The sequence below is a fragment of the Anomalospiza imberbis genome, chromosome 5, assembly GCF_031753505.1.
Source record: "Anomalospiza imberbis isolate Cuckoo-Finch-1a 21T00152 chromosome 5, ASM3175350v1, whole genome shotgun sequence".
NCBI classification, from domain to species: Eukaryota; Metazoa; Chordata; class Aves; order Passeriformes; family Viduidae; genus Anomalospiza; species Anomalospiza imberbis.
In genome coordinates, this window is record NC_089685.1 from 43,949,765 (window position 1) to 43,970,386 (window position 20,622).

Below are 20,622 nucleotides of genomic sequence, written 5' to 3' on the forward strand. Positions count from 1 at the left end.
AAAATGTACAGGACCAGTTTCAAAAACAACAGACTGACTTTCACTCACCCTTAAGATCACACGACAAGAATAAATGTATGGACAGATAGGTTTGTAACTACAGAAGGTATTGCAATGAAGGAACTCTTGAAAAAAGTTTAAAATATAACAATTATTTGCACTAGAAACTTTAGCAACCTAAACTCACATACACGTGCAACATACAGTCTCATGAAAAATATTTGTTATTTGTGTAACAGTACTATCGTCTTTAAATTATAAGATTCTAAAACATATAAAACTGTTTTTCCTTTCATGTGATTTATATTAAAATGATTTTTCTTGCTCTCAACATTGAAAATTTAAAGCTGTTGAAACTAAACTTCTCCTTTCATTGGCAAAGAGGTTTTGGTTGGTAAACTCCACAATTTGGTTAAATCCTGACTGGCTCTGAAAACTCTCAAGACTTGTAAAGATCAAAAAGTTGACAAGTAATTTAAAGTTGAAAAGAAATCAGAAAAATAATGAAATAGTTTAACATCCATGGTGGCTTAAGCTTCAATATTCACATTTTTGTCATTATACTGACAGTGGTACTGACAGAACCCAGTAATGTTAGTCAGTCTCTCATTCAGTACCAAGGAATATTCATTCACAACACTATAAATGACAATAAATAACACAGGTGGTAATGTGAGATCATGTAATCATAAAAAAAAACTGTAAGAAACACTAAGTGTCTCGGTTGAAGGTAACTTGATATATTTCATTTAACTTAGAAGCAGTTATCTTAAAGTAACTGAAACAACAAACCCAGAACTTCATGGTTTGGTTTTTCCACGAGCTGTTGCATTGTTCTTAAAGGACTGTAATTGTTAATATGGATGAATAAGGAAAAACCATGTTGATTCCTGTATTTACCTGTTTTAAAGCTCCCATTCCTGAGAAAACTCTGTTATGCCTCATTCCTTATCAAAAGGATGAATTTATAGTTTAAGAATTATTAATGAAATAATTTGAAATAATTAATTAAGATCTTGCTGAGCAAAGTGAGTAACACTGACACAACAACCTCCTGTATGGGACGCATCTTTTAGATCATCATAAAGACAAAACAGATCATCATAAAGACAAAACTTGGCAGGCAGCATTGATCAGCTGCACTACACCTTTACATCACTCTTGAAAATGTATTATAAAACTGTAAAACTTTGGGGGGAAAAAGGTCACTTACCAGTAGCCAGAACTGTTTGCTACGTGTGGTATGTATGCATGCACTTTGGCTCTCTAGAGGTCCAAATGTCAGAGGTATCCAACATCTTAAATTGCAGGGTTTTTTTTGTCCCTCACAATATACAAACACCTGAATTTAAACAACCTCATGTGAAACATGACCAAGGTTTCTGTGCTTATGAGTTAACACATCCTAAGCACATATTCTTGACCCAGCAGTCTCTGGTAGTTGCAGTCCATGTGTAACTGAAGTTAACTTGCATTCAAACAGACTAGAGCACAAAGAGGAAACAAGGACAGGAATCCAGAGAAAATCAGGTTCTGAGGACATCTGCTCCAATTGAAATTTAAAAAAAGAAAAAAAAAAAGAAAAATAAAAGAAAAAAAACACCCTACATACTAGCTATGGAAAGGCAGCTGAATACCCATCAACGACTGTAAAACCTTGCTAGGGCATGCAGAAATGTGGGCAGGATTGCTAAGGCTCAGACAGAAGAAAAATTGGTCAAAGATGTCAAGAATAACAAGAAAGGTTTCTACAGATACGTGAGTAGTAAGCGGAAGCACAAGGAAGATACAGAGCCATTGCCTAACTAGGCAGGGCAGCTACTCACTAGTCCTGCTGGTAAGGCAAAGGTTCTCAGTATCTTCTTCACTTCCATCTTTACCAGCATAGCTGGACCACAGAGCACAAGCTCAAGCATCTGCAAGAGTGCATGTGTCAACCCACCAGTAGGTGAACAGCTGGTCTGCAGCCTCTTGCAAGGGCTCAACCCACAAAAATCCATGGGCTCAGAAGAAATCCACCCGAGAATATTAAGGGAAGTGATTGACATTGGTGCAAGGCCACTCTCCTTAAGAAGCCTTGACAATCTTATATAATAGACATTTCTCATGCTGAGAGCAATCGATCACTGCACTATGTGATTGGACAGGGTACTAGATAGCCTCTTCTGGGGTCCTGTTCCCATGAAAGGTTGGAATGAAAGATCCTTCAAGGTCCCTTCAAGCAATAAAGATGGCTGAACTGAGGGATTCAATTGCTAACAGTTTACATCTGTAGATACACTGATATTTTCTCAGCTGTTTCCAGATCTGGACAGTACCACATGAGAAGCTGCAACAGCTGAACCTTTTCGTCAACTGTAAACAAAGAATTCATATTACACCTGAGGCTCAAGCTATGGAGTGAAAAATTTATTCAAGGATATGAGAGAGATTTGCATAGTGTGCTTCATTACAAAGGAAAGCAGGTTTTTATTTCCATCTATTACCTGGGTGTCATAAATCTGGAGAATATTAGAGTAAAACTCTTCCATGAGTAGTGGAATGCCTGGAAGACTACCTCCAATATATTCAGGAGTAATATGCTGTCAGTTTCCTTTAAACTTTTAATGTAAGAGGACTGTAAATCTCCAATGCTTGCTAGGGCCAGAAGTGGGTTAGGACAGCAAGAGACTAGAAAGCAGGGTCAGAATTTCTGAGGAGACATGAACTGGATAATGATCAACCTCCCATTTGCAACTTGGTCCTACAGATAAAAAATGGGCCTCTAACCCATGGGGAGAGAACAAGCACAGCAGGTTGGCAGCAACAGTCCCTCATACTTCCATAAACTCTGCTGATGAGATGCACACCTGCTGAAGCACAGGATAGTAATTTTCATACAGCTCTCCAGGAAACACAGATAAAGAACTTGAACCCTACAACCTTCAAAAGGCATAACATGAGAACAGCTCAGCTGCCATGGCCAGTTCCAACACGGAAAAGGCACAGCAAAGGCCCACACACATAGTTGCATGCCATCACGGGTCCTCAGCACTAAGTGCTTTGATCTGTGGGATTGAAAATGGCCAATTGTGTAGTATGATCCTCCACAACATTCTTCTTTGTGAACTGGAGACATAGATTTGATGTTAGATGAGTAAGAAAGAAGATGGATGGTCGCAACCAGGGGGTAGTGTTCAGTGGCTCAGAATCCCAAGGGACATCAGTGACACATGGAGTCCATATCAAGGACAGTGTTATTTATTATCTTCATTAATGACATAGGTCAAGCACACCCTCGGCAGATTTGCTGATGACACCAAGCTGAGTGGTGCCTTTGACACACCTGAAGGATGGGATGCTATCCAGAAGGACCTGGACAGGCTCGAGAAATGGGTTCATGAAATCTCATGAGGTTTAATAAGACTGAGTGCAAGGTGCTGCACCTGGGGCAGCCTCTGGTATCAATCCAGGCTGGGGAATGAACAGATGGAGAGCAGCCCTGCTGAGATGGACTTGGGGCTGCAGGTGGATGAGAGGCTGGACATGACCCAGCAGTGGCACTCACAGCCCAGAAAGGAAAACGTGTCCTGGGCTGTATCCAAAGCAGCGTGGCCAGCAGAGGAGGGAGGGGATTCTGCCCCTCTGCTCTGCTCCTGTGAGACCCCACCTGCAATGCTGCATGCAGCTCTGGGGTCCCAGCACAGAAAGGGCATGGAGCTGTTGGGGCTCTTCCATGAAGAAAGACTAAGAGAACTGAGATTGTTCAGCAACTGAGATTGCTCAGCCTGGAGAAGAGAAGGCTTAGGGTGACCCAACTGCAGCCTTCCAGTACCTGAAGAGAGCCTACAAGAAAGATGGAGACTTTTTATTAAAGAGCATGTAGTAACAGGCCAAGGGGGAATGGCTTCAAACTAAAAGAGAGCAGGCTTAGATTAGATATTAAGAAGTTCTTTACTGTAAGGGTAGTGAGGACTGGAACAGGTTGTCCAGAGAAGCTATGAATGCCCCATTCCTGGAAGCATTCAATGCAAGGTTGAGTGAGGCTCTGAGCAACCTGGTTTAGTGGAAGATGTTCCTGTCCATAGAGGTGGCTGGAACTAGATAATCTTTAAAGCCTCTTTCAAACCCAACCATCATCTGATTCTGTGATTCTATGATACAGTCTCTGATTATGGAGTTTGGGTAGAGAAAGATCCAAGCAGCTCAGTTAGTGGAATTGAGAAGAACACAGAAATTCAGTGTCAGAAGCAGTTCTCAGGTATTTTTATCTGGTAGCAATCCTCAGATGCCAAGAAAAAAACTACAGAACTCAAGAACTTTAGAATCCAAGTGTAGCAAGCACTACACCCAAGCCTCATCTTCTAGTCTCTTGGTGTTAGGGTGGCCTTGGAACTGCCTCTGCAGAGTGGGCAAAGGCCTCCATTTAATCTCATCTTCTGGCTAAGCAATTTCTGGTGCAGGCATGTGTTTCTTGATTGGGTCAGGTTCTTCCTCACTCAGTTTTGCCAGAGAAAGAAAGGGGTCATACAAAATAGAACTCAGCCTTGATCCAAGATTCAGAAAATCCTAAGTGCTAATGTCTAAAGAAGACCATCATTTTCACTGGGATACTTCTCTCATTTTAAGCAAGAGGAAATAAACATGCCAGGGGTGCATAACTTCCTGTTGCAAAAGGAAGCAAGAAGCAAGTGCATATCAGGGTTACTTGTCACATGAGTCACATCTTCAAGACAGAAGAGCATTTAAACTCATCCTTAGATGGAGCTATGGAGTATGATTCAGGCAACATATATGGAGTAATCTAGACCCATTTCTAATGAGGAAAGGAAAAGCAGCAGAGGCTATGCTCCCATATGGAAGGACACTGGATTTGACAAACTCAAATTTGAAAAGTAAACATACAGTACTGGTTGGAAAAGAGAATTACATTCCCAAGGGCTAGCCATAACAAAAAATAAAGACATGGACAAAAGCTAAGAGGCATCTAGAATGCCTCCATCACTGAGCACTGAGTATGAAAGAGGGAGGGGTAGTGTGAAAAAGCTCTGAGACCAGAAAAAGCAGGAGTATGCTGTCTTTGAATGCCTGCAGTATACACTTCTCTGCTAATTTTTCATAGTATAAAACAGCTGATGTCTACCACATTATTGTTACAATATTCTGTTGCATCTGCAAAACAGTCACTACTGACTCTTTGCTGCTTCTCTTTTGATCAGCTGCATCAATGTTAACATCAGAATATTTTTAAATGTGAAGGTCCTCTATTTCCCTGCATTTGGTGTATGATATCCAGTGTTTAATTCAGCAGGAAACAAATCACTCTTCAAAACAACAGCCAAAACTAAGCTGGGTCTTGTCTACATGGAAATTGGCCTTTTCAGGATGTTTGATTATGTATTTTCCACTTGATGTGCGAAAAAGAACTAGCAGCAAAACACTGAAAACAAAACTCAGAGAGGAAAGTTAATTTATTTGTCTAAAACATCAAACTAAGTTGAGATACCTTAGTTCAATCAAAGCTTATTCAGTTTCCTCATAAGCCTGAGCTTCATAAACAAATATTCCAAGTCCGTCTACCTACAAAAATAGGATGGACAATTCTTGACCTTCTTCAGATAACAAGTTAATTTATAAGTCCTTGAAGACAGATAAAGAACAGGAAGTGATCCTATATCCTAATGCACTCCACCATGTTTCCCAAGTGTACTGGAAAGGAGGAATATGAGCCTTCTTTGGAAAGGTGCGTTGGAAGGCTTATGACCATCTCTTGGAGACAGGGTATGCATTTACATCACCATGATTGCCATGGTACAGAATCCTGGACTGCTACTTTTACACACCATGCCCTATGATCTGAGAGTTGTAGTCTGCTGTCTCCATTCGCAGAATGTATGGGATGATGCTGTCAATCTGAACATTGCCAATTAGTCCTGCGAAGAACAGCTCTTCAGTGATGGCAGCACTCATCAGCCTAAGAGCAGGCAATCGGAGAAGAAGTCTAGATAGTCTGGAAAATAAATTTGATGAGAAGTGTTACTTAGCAGATCACAGATTTTGGTGTTGTTCTTCATGATATTATTAGCAAAAGAGGAGAAAAAAAAAAGACAAGGGACACTACTGGTCAAAGTTTGCTATATCTAGTTCATGAAAAGCTTAAATATTTAAATCAGTATAGCATTAAATTTGTTTAGTCATGTCTTGAACTGTACAGAAAATGTACAAATGCCTGTCAACTATATGTACTATGCATGTTTGGATATAGGACTAAATGAGGAAATATTCCAAACAGATGTAATTAAAATTGAATGTTACCAATATTTATTTATGATATTTAATTTTAGAAAATAATAATGAGATGACAAATACTACACATAGTATGTATGACCACATGCATAATATTTGAAGTGTTCTAAAGGTAATTACTTAAGGAAGTAAGAAGAAAATGTATGTATCTATTACATGAAAAGCTGTACAAATCAGTGACTCTGAAAAGAGAATCAATCAAGCAAGCATCTAAGTTTACAGACCTGTAAGTATCATCCGGATACGCCTTTGTTACATAGTCTTGGAACTCCATGTAAGCTTTTTCTTGAAATTTCTCAATCTGTACCACATTTTCTAGACCTGGGTGATCTGAAAAAAAACCCTCTTCTTTGTTATACCCATTCTACAGAAAATGAACTAACATCCATACAGACTATCCAGTTGCCAACATACTGAAATAATTATGTGGCAGCTGCAGCAACTTCAGTTTCAGTTGTGGACACTACTTTACCTCCTTATATTTCTCTTTCTTTACATTTATATTTTACTTAACTTTCCATAAATAAAATCAGACATTTGAAAGAGTTAAAATAAATTCAGTGCTTGCAATGTTTATGTTAATCTTGATGGTACAACTCTGTTCTCTGTGTAGCAGTAAAACAGGATTGTTTCAACACACTGACACTTCCTGGAACAGTGGATGCACAAATAATATTTAGGTGAAAAGTGAAATATAAAATTAAGATCAGTGGAAGAAGCAGAATAAAAAGCTGTGAACTGCCTAAGACATGTAGAAAACAGTACTGAATCACAGAATATGCTGAGTTAGAAGGAACCCATCAGTATCACCAAGTCCAACTCCTGGGCCTGCACAGGACTCCCTAAGAATCACCTGTGTGCCTGAGAGCACTGTCCAAATGCTTTTTGAATTCAGATAGGCTGGTATGTAGCAGACTGCTCTTTCTCACCTATTTGGTAAAAAAATTTCAAATGTTCTAATCATAATTTTTAGCAGTGATTTGAACTTACTTGAAATATAAGTGTTGCTAAAATGAAAGGACATCAACCCAACTGCCAAGTCACTCTTGGAAATTATTATCCAGTAATTCTGAACTGTTTACATGGTCTGTAATTTTATTATCCATCTATCTGAATGCAAAAATTTTACTGTCATACTAGCATGACAAATCATGTAGATGAAGAGTTAGAGTTGATGTGCAAAATGCATCCCTTCATGCTGCTGCTTTTAGAGCCATGTCAGGAGCACAGCGAGAAGTCAACTTCTGGAAACAGTAGTTTGAAGACCCCTGCTTGTACACTTGCAGCCCTTTAGAAAGATGTCAAGTATTCTTGGCACACCCTTTACACTCATCTCTTTGCCCAAGGCTGTCTTGTGGCAATCAAACAGCTGGCCTGGCACAGCTGAATCACCAGGGTCTGCGCTAAAGCAGAGGTTCTTACATCAGGGCTCTGCTGCATGCACAGCCCAGCCCCATCCAGCAGCACAGCAGTAAAATCCCTGCAATTTTAATTTCTAGCCTGTGAGTCATTGCCAGGACATACCTTCCGTTCAAAGTATCAAACATGATTTTCACGTGTATGAAGATTTTGTTATACAGCTCAAGGATCAAGAGTCCTGACAACACATTGCCATTAAAGCAACTACTCATTAGTAATGTGAATTTGAAAACATCAGCTCAAGAAAATTTCTCTCAATCATGGAACTGGACTAGAGTCTTTTCCCAAGGTATTTTTCCTTCTGCCTTTTGTGTTGTCAAATATAATTGGAAGGAGACAAACTTCAGACTAAACAAATAGGTAAATACTACTTTGCAAGTGCAAGGTTCCTCAAGAAGTATTTTTTGTTGTTTAACAGGATTGATTTTTCCACACAGGCCAGAGGATTCTATCATAAATCCTAGTGGACATCATTCTAAAAAAATGGACTTGAGGTATTCTCCCATAATTTTGTTTCTTTCCTGAAGTAATCTGTCCCAGGTCTTTGTACAGGAAGGCCATGAAAAGGATTATTTTGGGGTAAGAACACTATTTTGGGGTAGAAAAGTCTCTTCTGTAATAATGGTGTATTTGCAACTGTTCAATCCTCAGCAGAAAAGGAAAGATTTTCAAGCATGCTTAATATTGTGTTTAAACTTAGTAGGTTTAATGGTGAGTCTTGCTTATCAGGAAACTGAAACTGTTTCAGTGATACAGTGAACTGTACAAGCAAACACATAAAATCATGCAAGACTCTCCTGGTCATAAGGATTTACAGCAGGATTATGTTTTATAGTAAAACACCCAGGATCTGATTTTCCTTAGTGATCCACAACAGAAAAGTTATCACAGTAGGAATTCCTCTGGAAATTTATCATCTTTCCTGAAGGGTTCTGACTCTACTTATACCACCTTTTATTTGCATGAATGCCTTTCACCTCAGAAGTCTTCCATTACTGCAATATATATACAATTATATATATAGGTAGCAATGGAAGATATGCAGGGTTTCATTTGTGCACTTAAATGAATACCATGAAAAATTAATGGAGATAGAGGCAGTACTTGAGATCTGCACATTTTTCTTTCACCAAAAGACTTGGTTTGGCTTTGTATTAAATCCCAGTTCTGAATGATGAATCTAAGGCCTGCAGATACTGATACAATACCTCAATGCCTTTTGTGAAAAGTCAATTCTACAACTTTCAAATACAGAGAATTATTTTCTAACTTTCTACATCCAGGTATATGGGTTACACAATGTAATTACTCAGTAAGTATCCATGATAACCAGAGGACTCTTTCCTCCCTATTGTAAACTAATTACCCAGAAGGGAAATAAAGGTGTATTACCTTCACTGTCTAATGTATGTCTAGTAATGCTACTGAGAGTATATTAAGCAAATAATGTTTAGAAGACAGAAATAATAACATAAGTCAATGTTTGTGGTGTTCATTCACCAAAAAAGCTATATGCATTGTCTGTGTGGGGGAGAGGTGGTGTTTCTGTAATTCTGAATGTGAGAACTGATGCCCAGATAGTCTTTCATATATTAAAATCCCAACTACAACTGATCTCCTCTGGATGTGCAAGAGCAACACTTCAGAAAATTAAACTGCAGGTCTTCAGAAAATGTACCCCAGAAAGGAGGCACAAAATTAAAAGCAATAAATAAATAAATGAAAAGCAAAAAAACCTGAAACAACCAAAATCCCAAACCCAAAACAACAAAAAGCATGAGTGGCACAACCAAGAATGAAAATCTACAAATAAAAAGAATCAAAGTCTCCCCCTGCAAAAAAGTCCCCAAAGCAACATTCAGTTGTTTACATTAGAAGATTAACCCTCCTCTTCCTACAGTCCTTACAAACCTTCCAAGATTCTTTAACAAATGAGGCGGTAACTGTACACAACGAAACAGGTATACAGCAACAAATAGCACAGATTAAAGTATTACATTTGGAATAATTACATACCAGGACTGAAGAGGACGATTGCTTTCAAATATGCATATTCATATCCATCTAGACACAGTTTAACCATGCTGTTACAAAACTCTTGCAATTTGAAGACATGCTCCATTACTAATCTTCCTCTATCTGTTGGCAGCTTATCTAAATTAAGACACACATTAAAAAAATTACCAAGTTAACACACAGACAAAAATGTGTTCACACTGGAATTTTAAAAACAATTGTTTTATTCAAATAATGGGAAATCTATGCCATCTATAAATTCCTATTAGGTCTGAATAACCTTGACACCAGCAATTACAAGCAAGAGTATTAACACTCTTTTTCCCACCTTTTCCAATTAGGTTCTTCCTGCTAATGCTTCCAGTTGTCAGGCATGGAATAGAGCTTGAAATGATCAAGGATGGAAGAGACTACTTATAAGTAAAGCATACACTGCTACTGCTGACCTGTGCTCTGTGTGTAAGGATGAGGTGCCACATGGTAGGACAGTGTACAGCTTTGTGGGTTATTTTAGTAAGCGACTATGCCACTGCTGGGAAAGGTGCACTGTACACCTTCCGTGATTTACACTCAGGGGAATGTGGTTGGTGCAGAGCTGTTCCCCTTGAGCTAGCAATAGCAAAGCAGCCTGAAAACTCCATTCCCTCCATAACCCAGTCTCTAGACTGCACAAACTTAGTATCTCTTGAAGATACTGCAACTGGCAGACTGCACAACTGGTTCTTGCAGTCAACCTGAATCCCCAATTTAAATGGTAGAAATATGTATTTGTAATAATGATAAAAATATGACTAATTACAACAATACCCTTTCTGGTAAACATACTTTAAATATTACATAGACCAAAATCTCCAAATTCCATTTTTATCTGCTAGAGACAATCACAAATTTGTTAGTATCTTTATCTGATCCAGTACATCTCGCGATTTGATCAGTTTGTTTTAAGCTATTGTTATTTATAGAAGGATCTTGTAGATGTTTTTAAATCACAAAAACCCCTTAACCCCTTGGAAGTAATTCTTTATTACCTTATCATAAAAGAAGATGGAAAAATCTATAGTCTGGTAGGCTGTTTGTTTCCAGTTTACCAATCTGCATTTGCATAGTATCAACAACAGTGTATTTTCATACCCCTAACAGCAAACGACTCAAAAATTCAGTTAAATCTGAAAATGCTTCGATTTTTCTATGTGCATCTACCTTATGAATAATGTGTTATGACTATGAACAGATGAAGATTATACTATTATTGACTGGATAGCTTTTAGTGGTGATAACCTTGTGAGTATCCACAAGTACACAAAGCTTAGCAAAGACTCCCCTCCAGCTCAGAACAGAATTAAAAGAGGCCAAGTGATATGTCTTTCATTTGAATGAAAAATATGCCAAAGATGCAAAACACAGGATTAGCAAGGAACAAAGTGTACTTAGTGGAGATCTGTTGAAGACTTCCATGTAGACTGAAACTGATACATGGAAGTCAACAAGCCAAGTTATGTAAAGGAACTGTTATCACCAAGTTGGCATTCAGCTGCTTTGTGTCACAGCTATGAAGAGCAAGGACAGGTGGGTCATTCTTTACTTTGTATCCTTCATACATAGGAATCATATTCACAGTACTCCTGTGTTCTTAACATTGATGCTGCCCAAAATATTCCTATTTTGGGCTGATTATATTAACAGACAGCAGAACACTATTAGACAATACAACACACAAAAATTTTTTTTTGGACAGCAGAACACTATTAGACAATACAACACACAAAAATATTTTTTTAAATTTGGAGTTAAATATTATCATAACTGACTTTTGCAAAATTGCTAAAAATTGTATCTTGGGGACTGTAGTTGCTAGTATTATTTTGTTTCAATATTAACATGAAATTCTTTAAACAGTAAATTTACAATAACAACTGAAGGATAAATAAAGAGCTTCTGTGCACTTCAAAACTTAAAAAATATCAAGTAATTCCCCAAGTCTTGCATGTGCACAGTATACACCTTACCTTGTTGTAAACTGCCTTGAAGGTGATTAACAAAAGCAGCTAAGATCGTTGCCACATTCATAACTTGTGAGCACTGTGCTAGACCAAGTGTAAAAAGTTCATTCCAGCAGGCTTTTACTAATGATATGCTGTTATCCTGTCTATTAAAAAGCACAATAATTTAATAAAACCAGCCATTTGCATTCACACATTTTTTTTTAATATTGGAGAAACACTTCATAAAACATTAATCTAACTCAATCATTACAACCAACACCAAAATGAAGTTCTGCATCATTTTTCTTTGCATGGTAGAATTAAAATACCTGGTTTAAAGTGACTTTTGTAAAGTAATAGATTTTTGTTTAAATGACCTAAAAGGAAATAGATTTCTATTACAAAAGCAAGATGAAGTTACAGTAAATGACAACTGTCACGGTGTACTCCATCATGCTAGTTTTATTAGGATTTGGGACAATATTTATATGCATGGACAAAAAAAGATTGCACTGTTCTTGTATTGTAAACGTAGAACAGACTCAGGGGTCTTTTTTTTTTCACTTGAAAACTGACAGGTTGGTATAATTTTTTAATTAAAGATACAGGTGAAATAGAACATGTGTGACCAAGCTTCTGAGCTTCCTGACTGCTACTTTCTGCATCCCTTTCAAGTTTGGAATAAGGTTTGAAATACAGACTTCAAAGTATAAATACCAGTCATAAGGATTTATTTGCTGTAGCTTAAAATAAAATATATCAATTCATATTCAGACACTTTTGTATTAGTAACCTAACTTTCAGTTATGCCAAGTCTCTAACTCACAGAGCTTAACAAGAGCTCAGTACCTTAGAAAGCAAATCCCACCAAAGAGGAGTCAAATTCAGGTACGACGTTTCACAGCTTTAGCCAGTGAATATAAATAATGGAAATTTAAAAGAAGTACAAGATCTATCAAAGAAGAAAAGCATATTAAAGCTAGGATTTCAACTACAAAAATACAGTGGAATGGATTTTTGAAGAATGCAGATATAATCTTCAAGTACAGTTCTGATGATTTAGTGCAATACTAAGATGCCAACTGACTGGTGAACACAGACTTGTCCTTAACCAGATTACAAAGAGCTTACTGAGAGCAATATTTTTCATTATGATCAAGTTCTTGTTACGGTAGACATGATATTGTACATGCAGCTTCTGCACGTATTTGTCACATCTTTGTTCATCTCCTTTAACATAATCAAAGGGACTGTGCTTAGCACCGCTGAAAATAGGGCGTACTGACTACTCCTCTGATACGTGTGTGTAGATAAACGTATCATCTACAGCATCTTTACGGCTGATCAAAGTTACACTAGAACCAGTTCTTAAGTTTGCTTAAGCAGCCTCACAAAACGAAGAGGCTGTAACCAGCTTGGCGAAGACTTCAGTAGGAAACTCTCTTGTGAACAAAGATGCCCATGCAGGAAGATGAACTGATCAATATCTAGCATCATTAACTACATCATTAGGTCAAAGGCAACTATCCTGCTGTGACTAAAGGAGAATGTTCCCTGAGGAGGAAACAACCTAGGTACAATTATCCATCTTTCTTACAAAACCATTACTCATCATGCTCCATGATTTTATTTCTCTTCAGTTTAGAAGTGAAATGAGTCACCCTTCTGAAAGTTAAAATTATAGGATATAATGTACTCCAACTATAAAGGCTGCATTAATTTCAAATAAATCTCCACTTGCAAATAGTTTGCATTTTAGGCGCTTCAAAGAAAAACTGAATTTATGTTATTTATATACCATTGCCCATGATCTTGACTGGGTCTATAAATGCTATTACAGGTGAATATTAACACTATTATGGCAGCTTACTCCTCCACATTTTTTAAGCATAAAAATATATTGTGAAATAACAGATAAAAAGAGTATATGCAGATTTTTCTTGCTAAATCTTTTTGGAGAGAGAGAGGTCTTCTGTACTACATTTTTTTTTTAAGAAGCAATTCCCATTTTTTGTTAGAATACCAATTTGTACTAATTTGCAGTCGTCGCTCTGGAACAAAAACCTTTTTTAAACTTAGAATGACATAATGTACTATGTTTATTTGCCATGCATTTTGTAATTCTGCAGGTCAACAATTTCTACCAGAATAAAACATCATATTTACCTATTTTTTTACCCCTACTATTCTGTAACTTTATACGATATTCCTTTCTTCTTCTCCAACACACAGGCTTAATTACACACAATACAATATCTTTCCTTAAAAAGTGTAGAATAATTCGGCTGAAGCATCTGAGTAAACACAAACAGTAATCACAGATCATCCTGCTTTTGACAGCTTTCCTGGGAAAGGGGAGAATCTCTCATTTTAAAAAAGGAATTCTCTTTGTACAGGCTATTTTGATTTTGAATTAAACAGAAACACTGAGAGGAGAACAAACTATCATGATTTATTCACCATTTGTGTCAGATCTGATACAATATCTTTATTTGTTTGATATATCTTCATAAAATTACTTTTGAATATAGGATAAATCAGTTTTTCCCATGCAGTTTGGACTTTTTTTTTCATGATGATCAGCTATGGACTACAAATTTGAATTTAAGTGATACACTGAATTGTGATGGAAAAGCAGGATGTTATACAAACTGCAAAGAGGACAGTTAGAATTACCTTTTGGGTACAGGAGCCAGTTATTTTTGGCAAATCTTCTGAAATTAGACAACTTCATTCTGAATATCTGCTCAATCTAGCAAACCATTTTCTTCATGCAGGTTATTAAAGGCAAGATTATTAACTTGTAATTCACCTTATAAGAATAAAAATTGTGGGGATTCAGACAGAAGCTTCTTTTCAGTGATTGCCTGATAAGCATCAGGATATAGCATAGAGCTGTAGGTATTAAAAAGCTGATAAAAACTCCTATTTTCTCAAAATATTTTAAGAAGCAGCAGTGTGCAGGCATCCGATTGTTTTAAATTACTCCTTTTTCTTACAAAACCCAAGCAAAGTCCTGAATTTGGACTCAAACTGGGAGTAGTTTTAATTCAGAAAATTTACCTTACAATTAAGATTTATAGCAGTTTTAATTAGGAGTTTTATATTTTTACAAGTCCCTGAAGAAAACAGTAAAAACCAAAAATTCAAAAGCACATAGCCACAACTTAAGTTAATAAACTGAACACTTACCCCAAAGCTTGGAAAGATGGAATGGAACGTGCCCAGTGCATGGATAAGAAAAGCAACCTGGAGGCAGACTCACAGATATAGTGAACATTAAGATAATCAGGCATAGGAGAAGGCATGGTGAGCTGCAAAAAAAAAGTAGGAAGGAAAAAAGAAGAAAGTGCAAGACAGTTACTTTACTTTCTTCATAATACATTTAAGAAGAAATCAGTCCTTGGAATTTCTTTAAAGTGAAAAAATAGAACTGTTCTTTAAATAAAAAAGGTATAATCCCGACATAAAACTGAATTACTCCCTTTTGCATGATTAGCCACACCATTACACGCTGTATGTCAAATAACTACACAGCAACAAAGAAGACATAAAGTTTGATTTGTTCATAGGGATTCATGTCTGGGACAACTGGAGATGGAAAATCTCAAAACCCAACTTTTGAGACATTCTCAGAGAATAAGAGAGAAGAATCATTGTAACTGGAATGAACTTGCTTATATTAGAGGAGTTACAAGTCCTGGAGATAAGAGTGTGTGCGAGAGAACTCTATTTCACAAAACATTTATTTTTTTTTATTTTTAATTAGTATTTTACAAAGAAATACAAGAGACATCTTTTGATGTTTGAGCAAAATACCTAATACACAGCTGCTCCCAAGTCCAAAAAATATAATCAACATACATCAGAAAGGATGCTCACAATGTTAGTGAGATTAGTGATGTTACCTGCATATGTGAAGAAAGAGATTCCACCCTCTTAGCTTAGAACATATAATTCTGTCTTCAAAAATTTATATTTTTAATACAATATTCTATATATTCAATGTAATGTATTTTAATACAATGTTCTGGCTAATGCAATTTAAAAAAACAAGCTGACATTTGCATTAGAGATGTTCATTTGAATGACCAAAACAGATGCTAGTAAGAGGGTTAAAGTTTAACCAAATGCCTGTTACTAAGTTTTTAGATGACCAAGCTTTTTGATTTGTCCATGAAAAATAAGGTGATTAAAAAAATAGAAGGAATTCCTGCAAGATTGTAAAATGAGAAATAAATCCAGAAAATATATGGTTTACTAACACAGCAACTGTATTTAAGTCAATTACTAGCAGGTTAAAATAGGGCATCTACACAAACAGTAAACTGCCAAATACACTTAAAGATCTTAATATCCAGCTGCAGATTGCATCAGACCCACCCGTTAACAAGTGAGAATGTGGATGCTGACTCTGCTTCATGCAATGAAATTCTGACTCTGCTTCATGCAAATACTTTGTCTATGTAACTCGTTTTGTATGGCTTACCCAGTATTTTTAAGGTAAGAAACTATAAAATAACCAGTGCAGCTAAACCACTGCAGAGTGCAGGACTTTCTCCCAGACAAAGAATTAACCAGTGAACAAAAGCAGTTCAGTAACTGGAAATTAATGCCAATACCTAAAAAAATACTCCTCTAAGAAATTCAAAATAAAGCTTAGTTTAGATCATTATTGTACATCACTATGTCAGAAAATTATAAACACTCAACAGTAAGAAAGTATTCAGTACCCTGAATGCTACATGAGCATCACTGAGTAGTGGCCCCTCTATTTCAACAATGTTCATGCTTGTTTCTCCACCAAGCAGCTGTGCACTGCTGTCAATACTTTCAGAGTTCTGGCATGCTGGGCTCTCTCCCGGATTTAATGCTTTTGCAAGAGTATCAAATGCCCTGTAAGACCACAAACAAACAAAAGGAAAATTTCATTTTAGAGACTGTTTCAATTTAAGAGGAACCTGCACATGTCTGAAACCTGTTATGTAGAAGTCTGTTTCAAAGACTGAGATTTGGAAAATAAAAGTCAGTAGCATGCTTTTCCTGACATTCCATCGAACTCTGAAACAAAAATTAGCAGCAGATCCTGTTTATACTAGTTGCCAACAAATTCACAGTTTTGACATATTGGTTGTGCTGCTGAATCACAGTTTGCTTTTCAAGATCTCTTTAGTGGCATGAGTGCTTTGAGGACATGATCACCAGACTGCTGTTACAGTCACTTACTGCATGTATAAATTTTACAGGCTTTTACTGCTATGAAGCACAAACAGAGTAAGATTATTTTTTGTTAAGTAATGAGTTGTAACTACAACAAGATTTTTCAACTTAATTTGAAAACACTGCTACAAAATATGTAAGAGAAAGCACTCCCATGCTTTCAATACAACCCTTAGTACCCTCTGCTGCATGGCGGTGCCTCTTGGCTTTCACAAGCACAAATGCTAGAAGGCAGATTTCAGGACAAGCACAGACAAGCACTCAATATTTGGCTGCTTGATAACACATGTTGTTTTTCTGTTCATAAATACACCTAAGAACTACAACTGACACACCTTCAATCAAATATACACAGACTTGATCACTGGCTACAGACAGATGACATATCCCAGGAACAACAACATTTCTATACAGTGCTGCATAAAAAACTTACATACTGAGACCTGAAGACTTTACAAAAGCTGATTATCAGCTAGTATGTAGAGCTCAATCTCAATTTATAGACATGTTTATTACCACAGAGTCTAAAAATCACTGATTTAATGCCAAAATCTGGGATAGAACTTGGCCACCTTCTCTATCCCCACACTCTCTAGTTACATGGATTTACTAGCATGTCTACAATTTAAATTAAAAAAAGAAAAAAAAAAAAAAAAAAAAAAAAAAAAACACCCAAAAAACCACCAATGAGCTGTTTGAAATAACTACAGAGAACCAAATGAAATATCACAGAGAAAGAGCTGTTGACACTGCCTCAAGGCTTGGGATGGTAAATGAACTACTTTTTGGTCCTCACTAGCCTGTGTACCTTGATGAATACACATGAGGGTGACTGGGGCATACACGAGTGAACTATACAGACATACCTGGGCCATCTTCTGTCCCTGGTATGCGCAGAGCTGGCACAAAGGGAAGGCATTCATGGCTCAGCTCTGGAAACTATACTATAGACTCCTGCCAGAAGATTTCAGTTTCAGGTCTTCCACAATTCACTCTTAGGTAGAACAGGCAAACACAGCAGCTCAGTGAAAGCTGCTTTTAAAGAAACAACAGGATCTCTGCAGGGTTCTTCATGTGGCAGGGACAGGAATTTAAGAGAAGAACAAGACTTTCCCTTTCCCCAAAAGGTAAAGGTCATATGCATCTGTCACTATCCTGTATTTATTATAGCACAGGCCGAAGAATGCTAGAAAAATAGTGTGGGCATGTACACTTGTTAACCATGTCTGTCCATGACACTTCCCCCCCAAGTCACTCTTCAATGTTGCTTTCAAAGAAATCTTCTCCCTCCTATCTCACAAACTGCCAGTAGTAAGCCAGCAGAAGTCAGTAGCAGCTTTGCTTCCTCATGGCTCAGTAATGTGAGTCCTTTCCTACACAAAGCCCTGACATGAGCAATGTCTGTAAAGTAAAAGACCATGGAAAAGAGAATCTAGAACAAAGCTTGCCTGGGAGCTATGAAAATCTAGCCCTCAAAGTGAGAAAACAAGGCATAATCGACATTAAAATACATGGCATGGATATCATTTGCTACAGATAATTTTGTTTTTGTCAGGCTCAGTCATCAACAGATATATAAGACTGCAAATAAACTGGAAAGAAAGAGTATCATGAAGCATTAGAGGACAAGGCATGTAAAATTACAATATAAAAGCAATGGGGTGCTTGCAGCAAAAGCTGTACTCTGTGCCAGCAAAACTGAAATCATAACTACTGCGAGCAATTAATATAACAGAATACATGAAAAGCATGGATGGATGAAACGTGCTCTCTGAAGTCCCTTAAACTTTTCTTCTTCAATAAAGATCTGCATCTGTTAGATCATGCCAGCATAGGGCCTGACAGGGAACTCAGTAATTTAGAGAAAATGTTTAGTTTCTCTTAGAGTAACAACTTCCCTTTCAGAGCAATATTTAACTTGAACCTCCCCACTGTACAGCTATTAGGTAACCTACTAGACAAGTATGTCAAGTCAGAGCTCTTTCAAGCTCTCTGGCTGAGAGAACTAGATGTCTTTTCATAGACAGACTTTTAAAACTGAACAGTAAAAATAAGCATCTAGAAGTGCCTGCAAACTCAAGATTTCTACATCTCTTTGAACAGCCATAGTATTGAATGTCTGTCAGCACATGTAACAATACTACTTATACGGCATATTCTAACATTCTTTACCTAGGAGGACATAGCAAAGGCCCGAATCAGCATCTATAAAAAGTCAGACTGACTTTCTAAGCAGTAAAAAGAAAGGAGCAGAAAAAATGTAATCTGCTTGCAATTACACAAAGCAGTAGAGACCACAGGGGAAATCAGATATTTCAGCCACTATATGCCCACCTTTTTCCCCTTAATGGATTTACTCTGCACACACTTTCAGAACAGAATGTAAAGTGTAGGTGGTGTGTAAAAGAATGTTGCTGGGACAGTAGGCAGAAGCTTGCATGAGATGACAACCAAGGAAGAACACAACTGTGATTGATGGAATAACTGTGAATGTTCTGTCTATTCATCTCACACATATACTCACCACAGTGGCTCAATAAAACCATTGCAAAATACAAGTTTGTAAGATACTCAGTGAATGCATTAATATTGGTAGTGAGAATTCTGTAACTTCTCTTGCGTGGAAGGAAAATGCTTTTCAAGCTTTTAAGGTGATTAATAGTTACAGACACTTAACTATCACACAGATGAGATCTCTTAAGAACAAGTTTTCCAGGATGATGCAAAGTACTAAGACTATAGTACAAGGCCATACCTCAGTATGGCCAATCAAAAGGTAAGAAAATCAGCCGTAACATTTATACTGAAATTAATTTCAAGTACAAACAACTAAAACGATTTATTTCTCTAATGGAACTTTCTTTTGATTTCACTTGAAAGAATCTTACAATATTTGCCTTCTACATGAGCTTATGCTGCTATTACTTTTAAAGCAGATAAATTTCCTACATTGTGATGATTTAACTAATTGCCTGGTCTGAATTGAGAGACCTTCTCTTCTCTAAGTGTAACATGCCTTACCTTGTAACATCACTACTAGTTTGTTCTTCCTGCTTGAGTTCGGGTAATGATGCATCTCCATTGCTCAAATTTTCAATCATGGATAGCTCTGTATTGCTTTGTGACGTGTCTTTGCATTTACTGAGATTTGCTAATGAAGTCACCACATTTGCCAGTGTACTTAAATCTCCTTGACATGCTTCCACCTAAGGGAAAAGAACAGCTTTTAATTCTCAGTTAATTGGCAGCAGTTAACCTGCAAGAGAAGAGCCTAGCTTTCACATAAATGAAGAATAGAGCATATAGAAAGATATACCTGTAAGAAAACTTTTTCAGTACATGGGTAACCACAATACAGCAATCAGACACTGCACTGCATCTAAAATATGGACTATTTTGACATTTACTTGTAGAAGTAATAGCTATCTATTTCTTTCAGAAATAATACTACTGATGGTAAGCAAGTGCAGAAAGAAGATTTCACATCTCTATGCACTAGTCCATCACCAGGAATATAAGAATGCTCTAGATTATATTTTTAGCATCTTCCTTCACCATGTAAATGAGTCAGTAGTAACCAGGTAGGCGAATGTCTGAGAAAAAGGAATGCATGAAAAGTCACCTTTATAAACATGCAGAAAAATAATTATGTAGCCTTTTTGGTGTTTATGTCTTTGTCTAACTGCAAGGGAAAAAAGTG

At 37.0% G+C, this 20,622-nt stretch overlaps 1 protein-coding gene across 5 annotated transcripts in view; it reads right to left on the minus strand.

Annotated features, from left to right (window-relative positions):
- Positions 1-5,432: 5,432 nt before the first annotated feature.
- The window catches only part of NR2C1 (nuclear receptor subfamily 2 group C member 1), a 46,878-nt gene continuing 31,688 nt past the window's right edge, over positions 5,433-20,622 (minus strand). For all 5 annotated transcript variants that reach the window (XM_068190407.1, XM_068190405.1, XM_068190404.1 and 2 more), the window contains 7 exons: positions 19,944-20,128; positions 16,436-16,598; positions 14,895-15,016; positions 11,727-11,866; positions 9,721-9,858; positions 6,510-6,615; positions 5,433-5,989 (listed from right to left, as the gene is read on the minus strand). In XM_068190407.1, the coding sequence (XP_068046508.1) occupies positions 5,815-5,989; positions 6,510-6,615; positions 9,721-9,858; positions 11,727-11,866; positions 14,895-15,016; positions 16,436-16,598; positions 19,944-20,128 (1,029 nt within the window). In that variant the 3' untranslated portion in view covers positions 5,433-5,814. The remainder of the gene's footprint in view (positions 5,990-6,509; positions 6,616-9,720; positions 9,859-11,726; positions 11,867-14,894; positions 15,017-16,435; positions 16,599-19,943; positions 20,129-20,622) is intronic.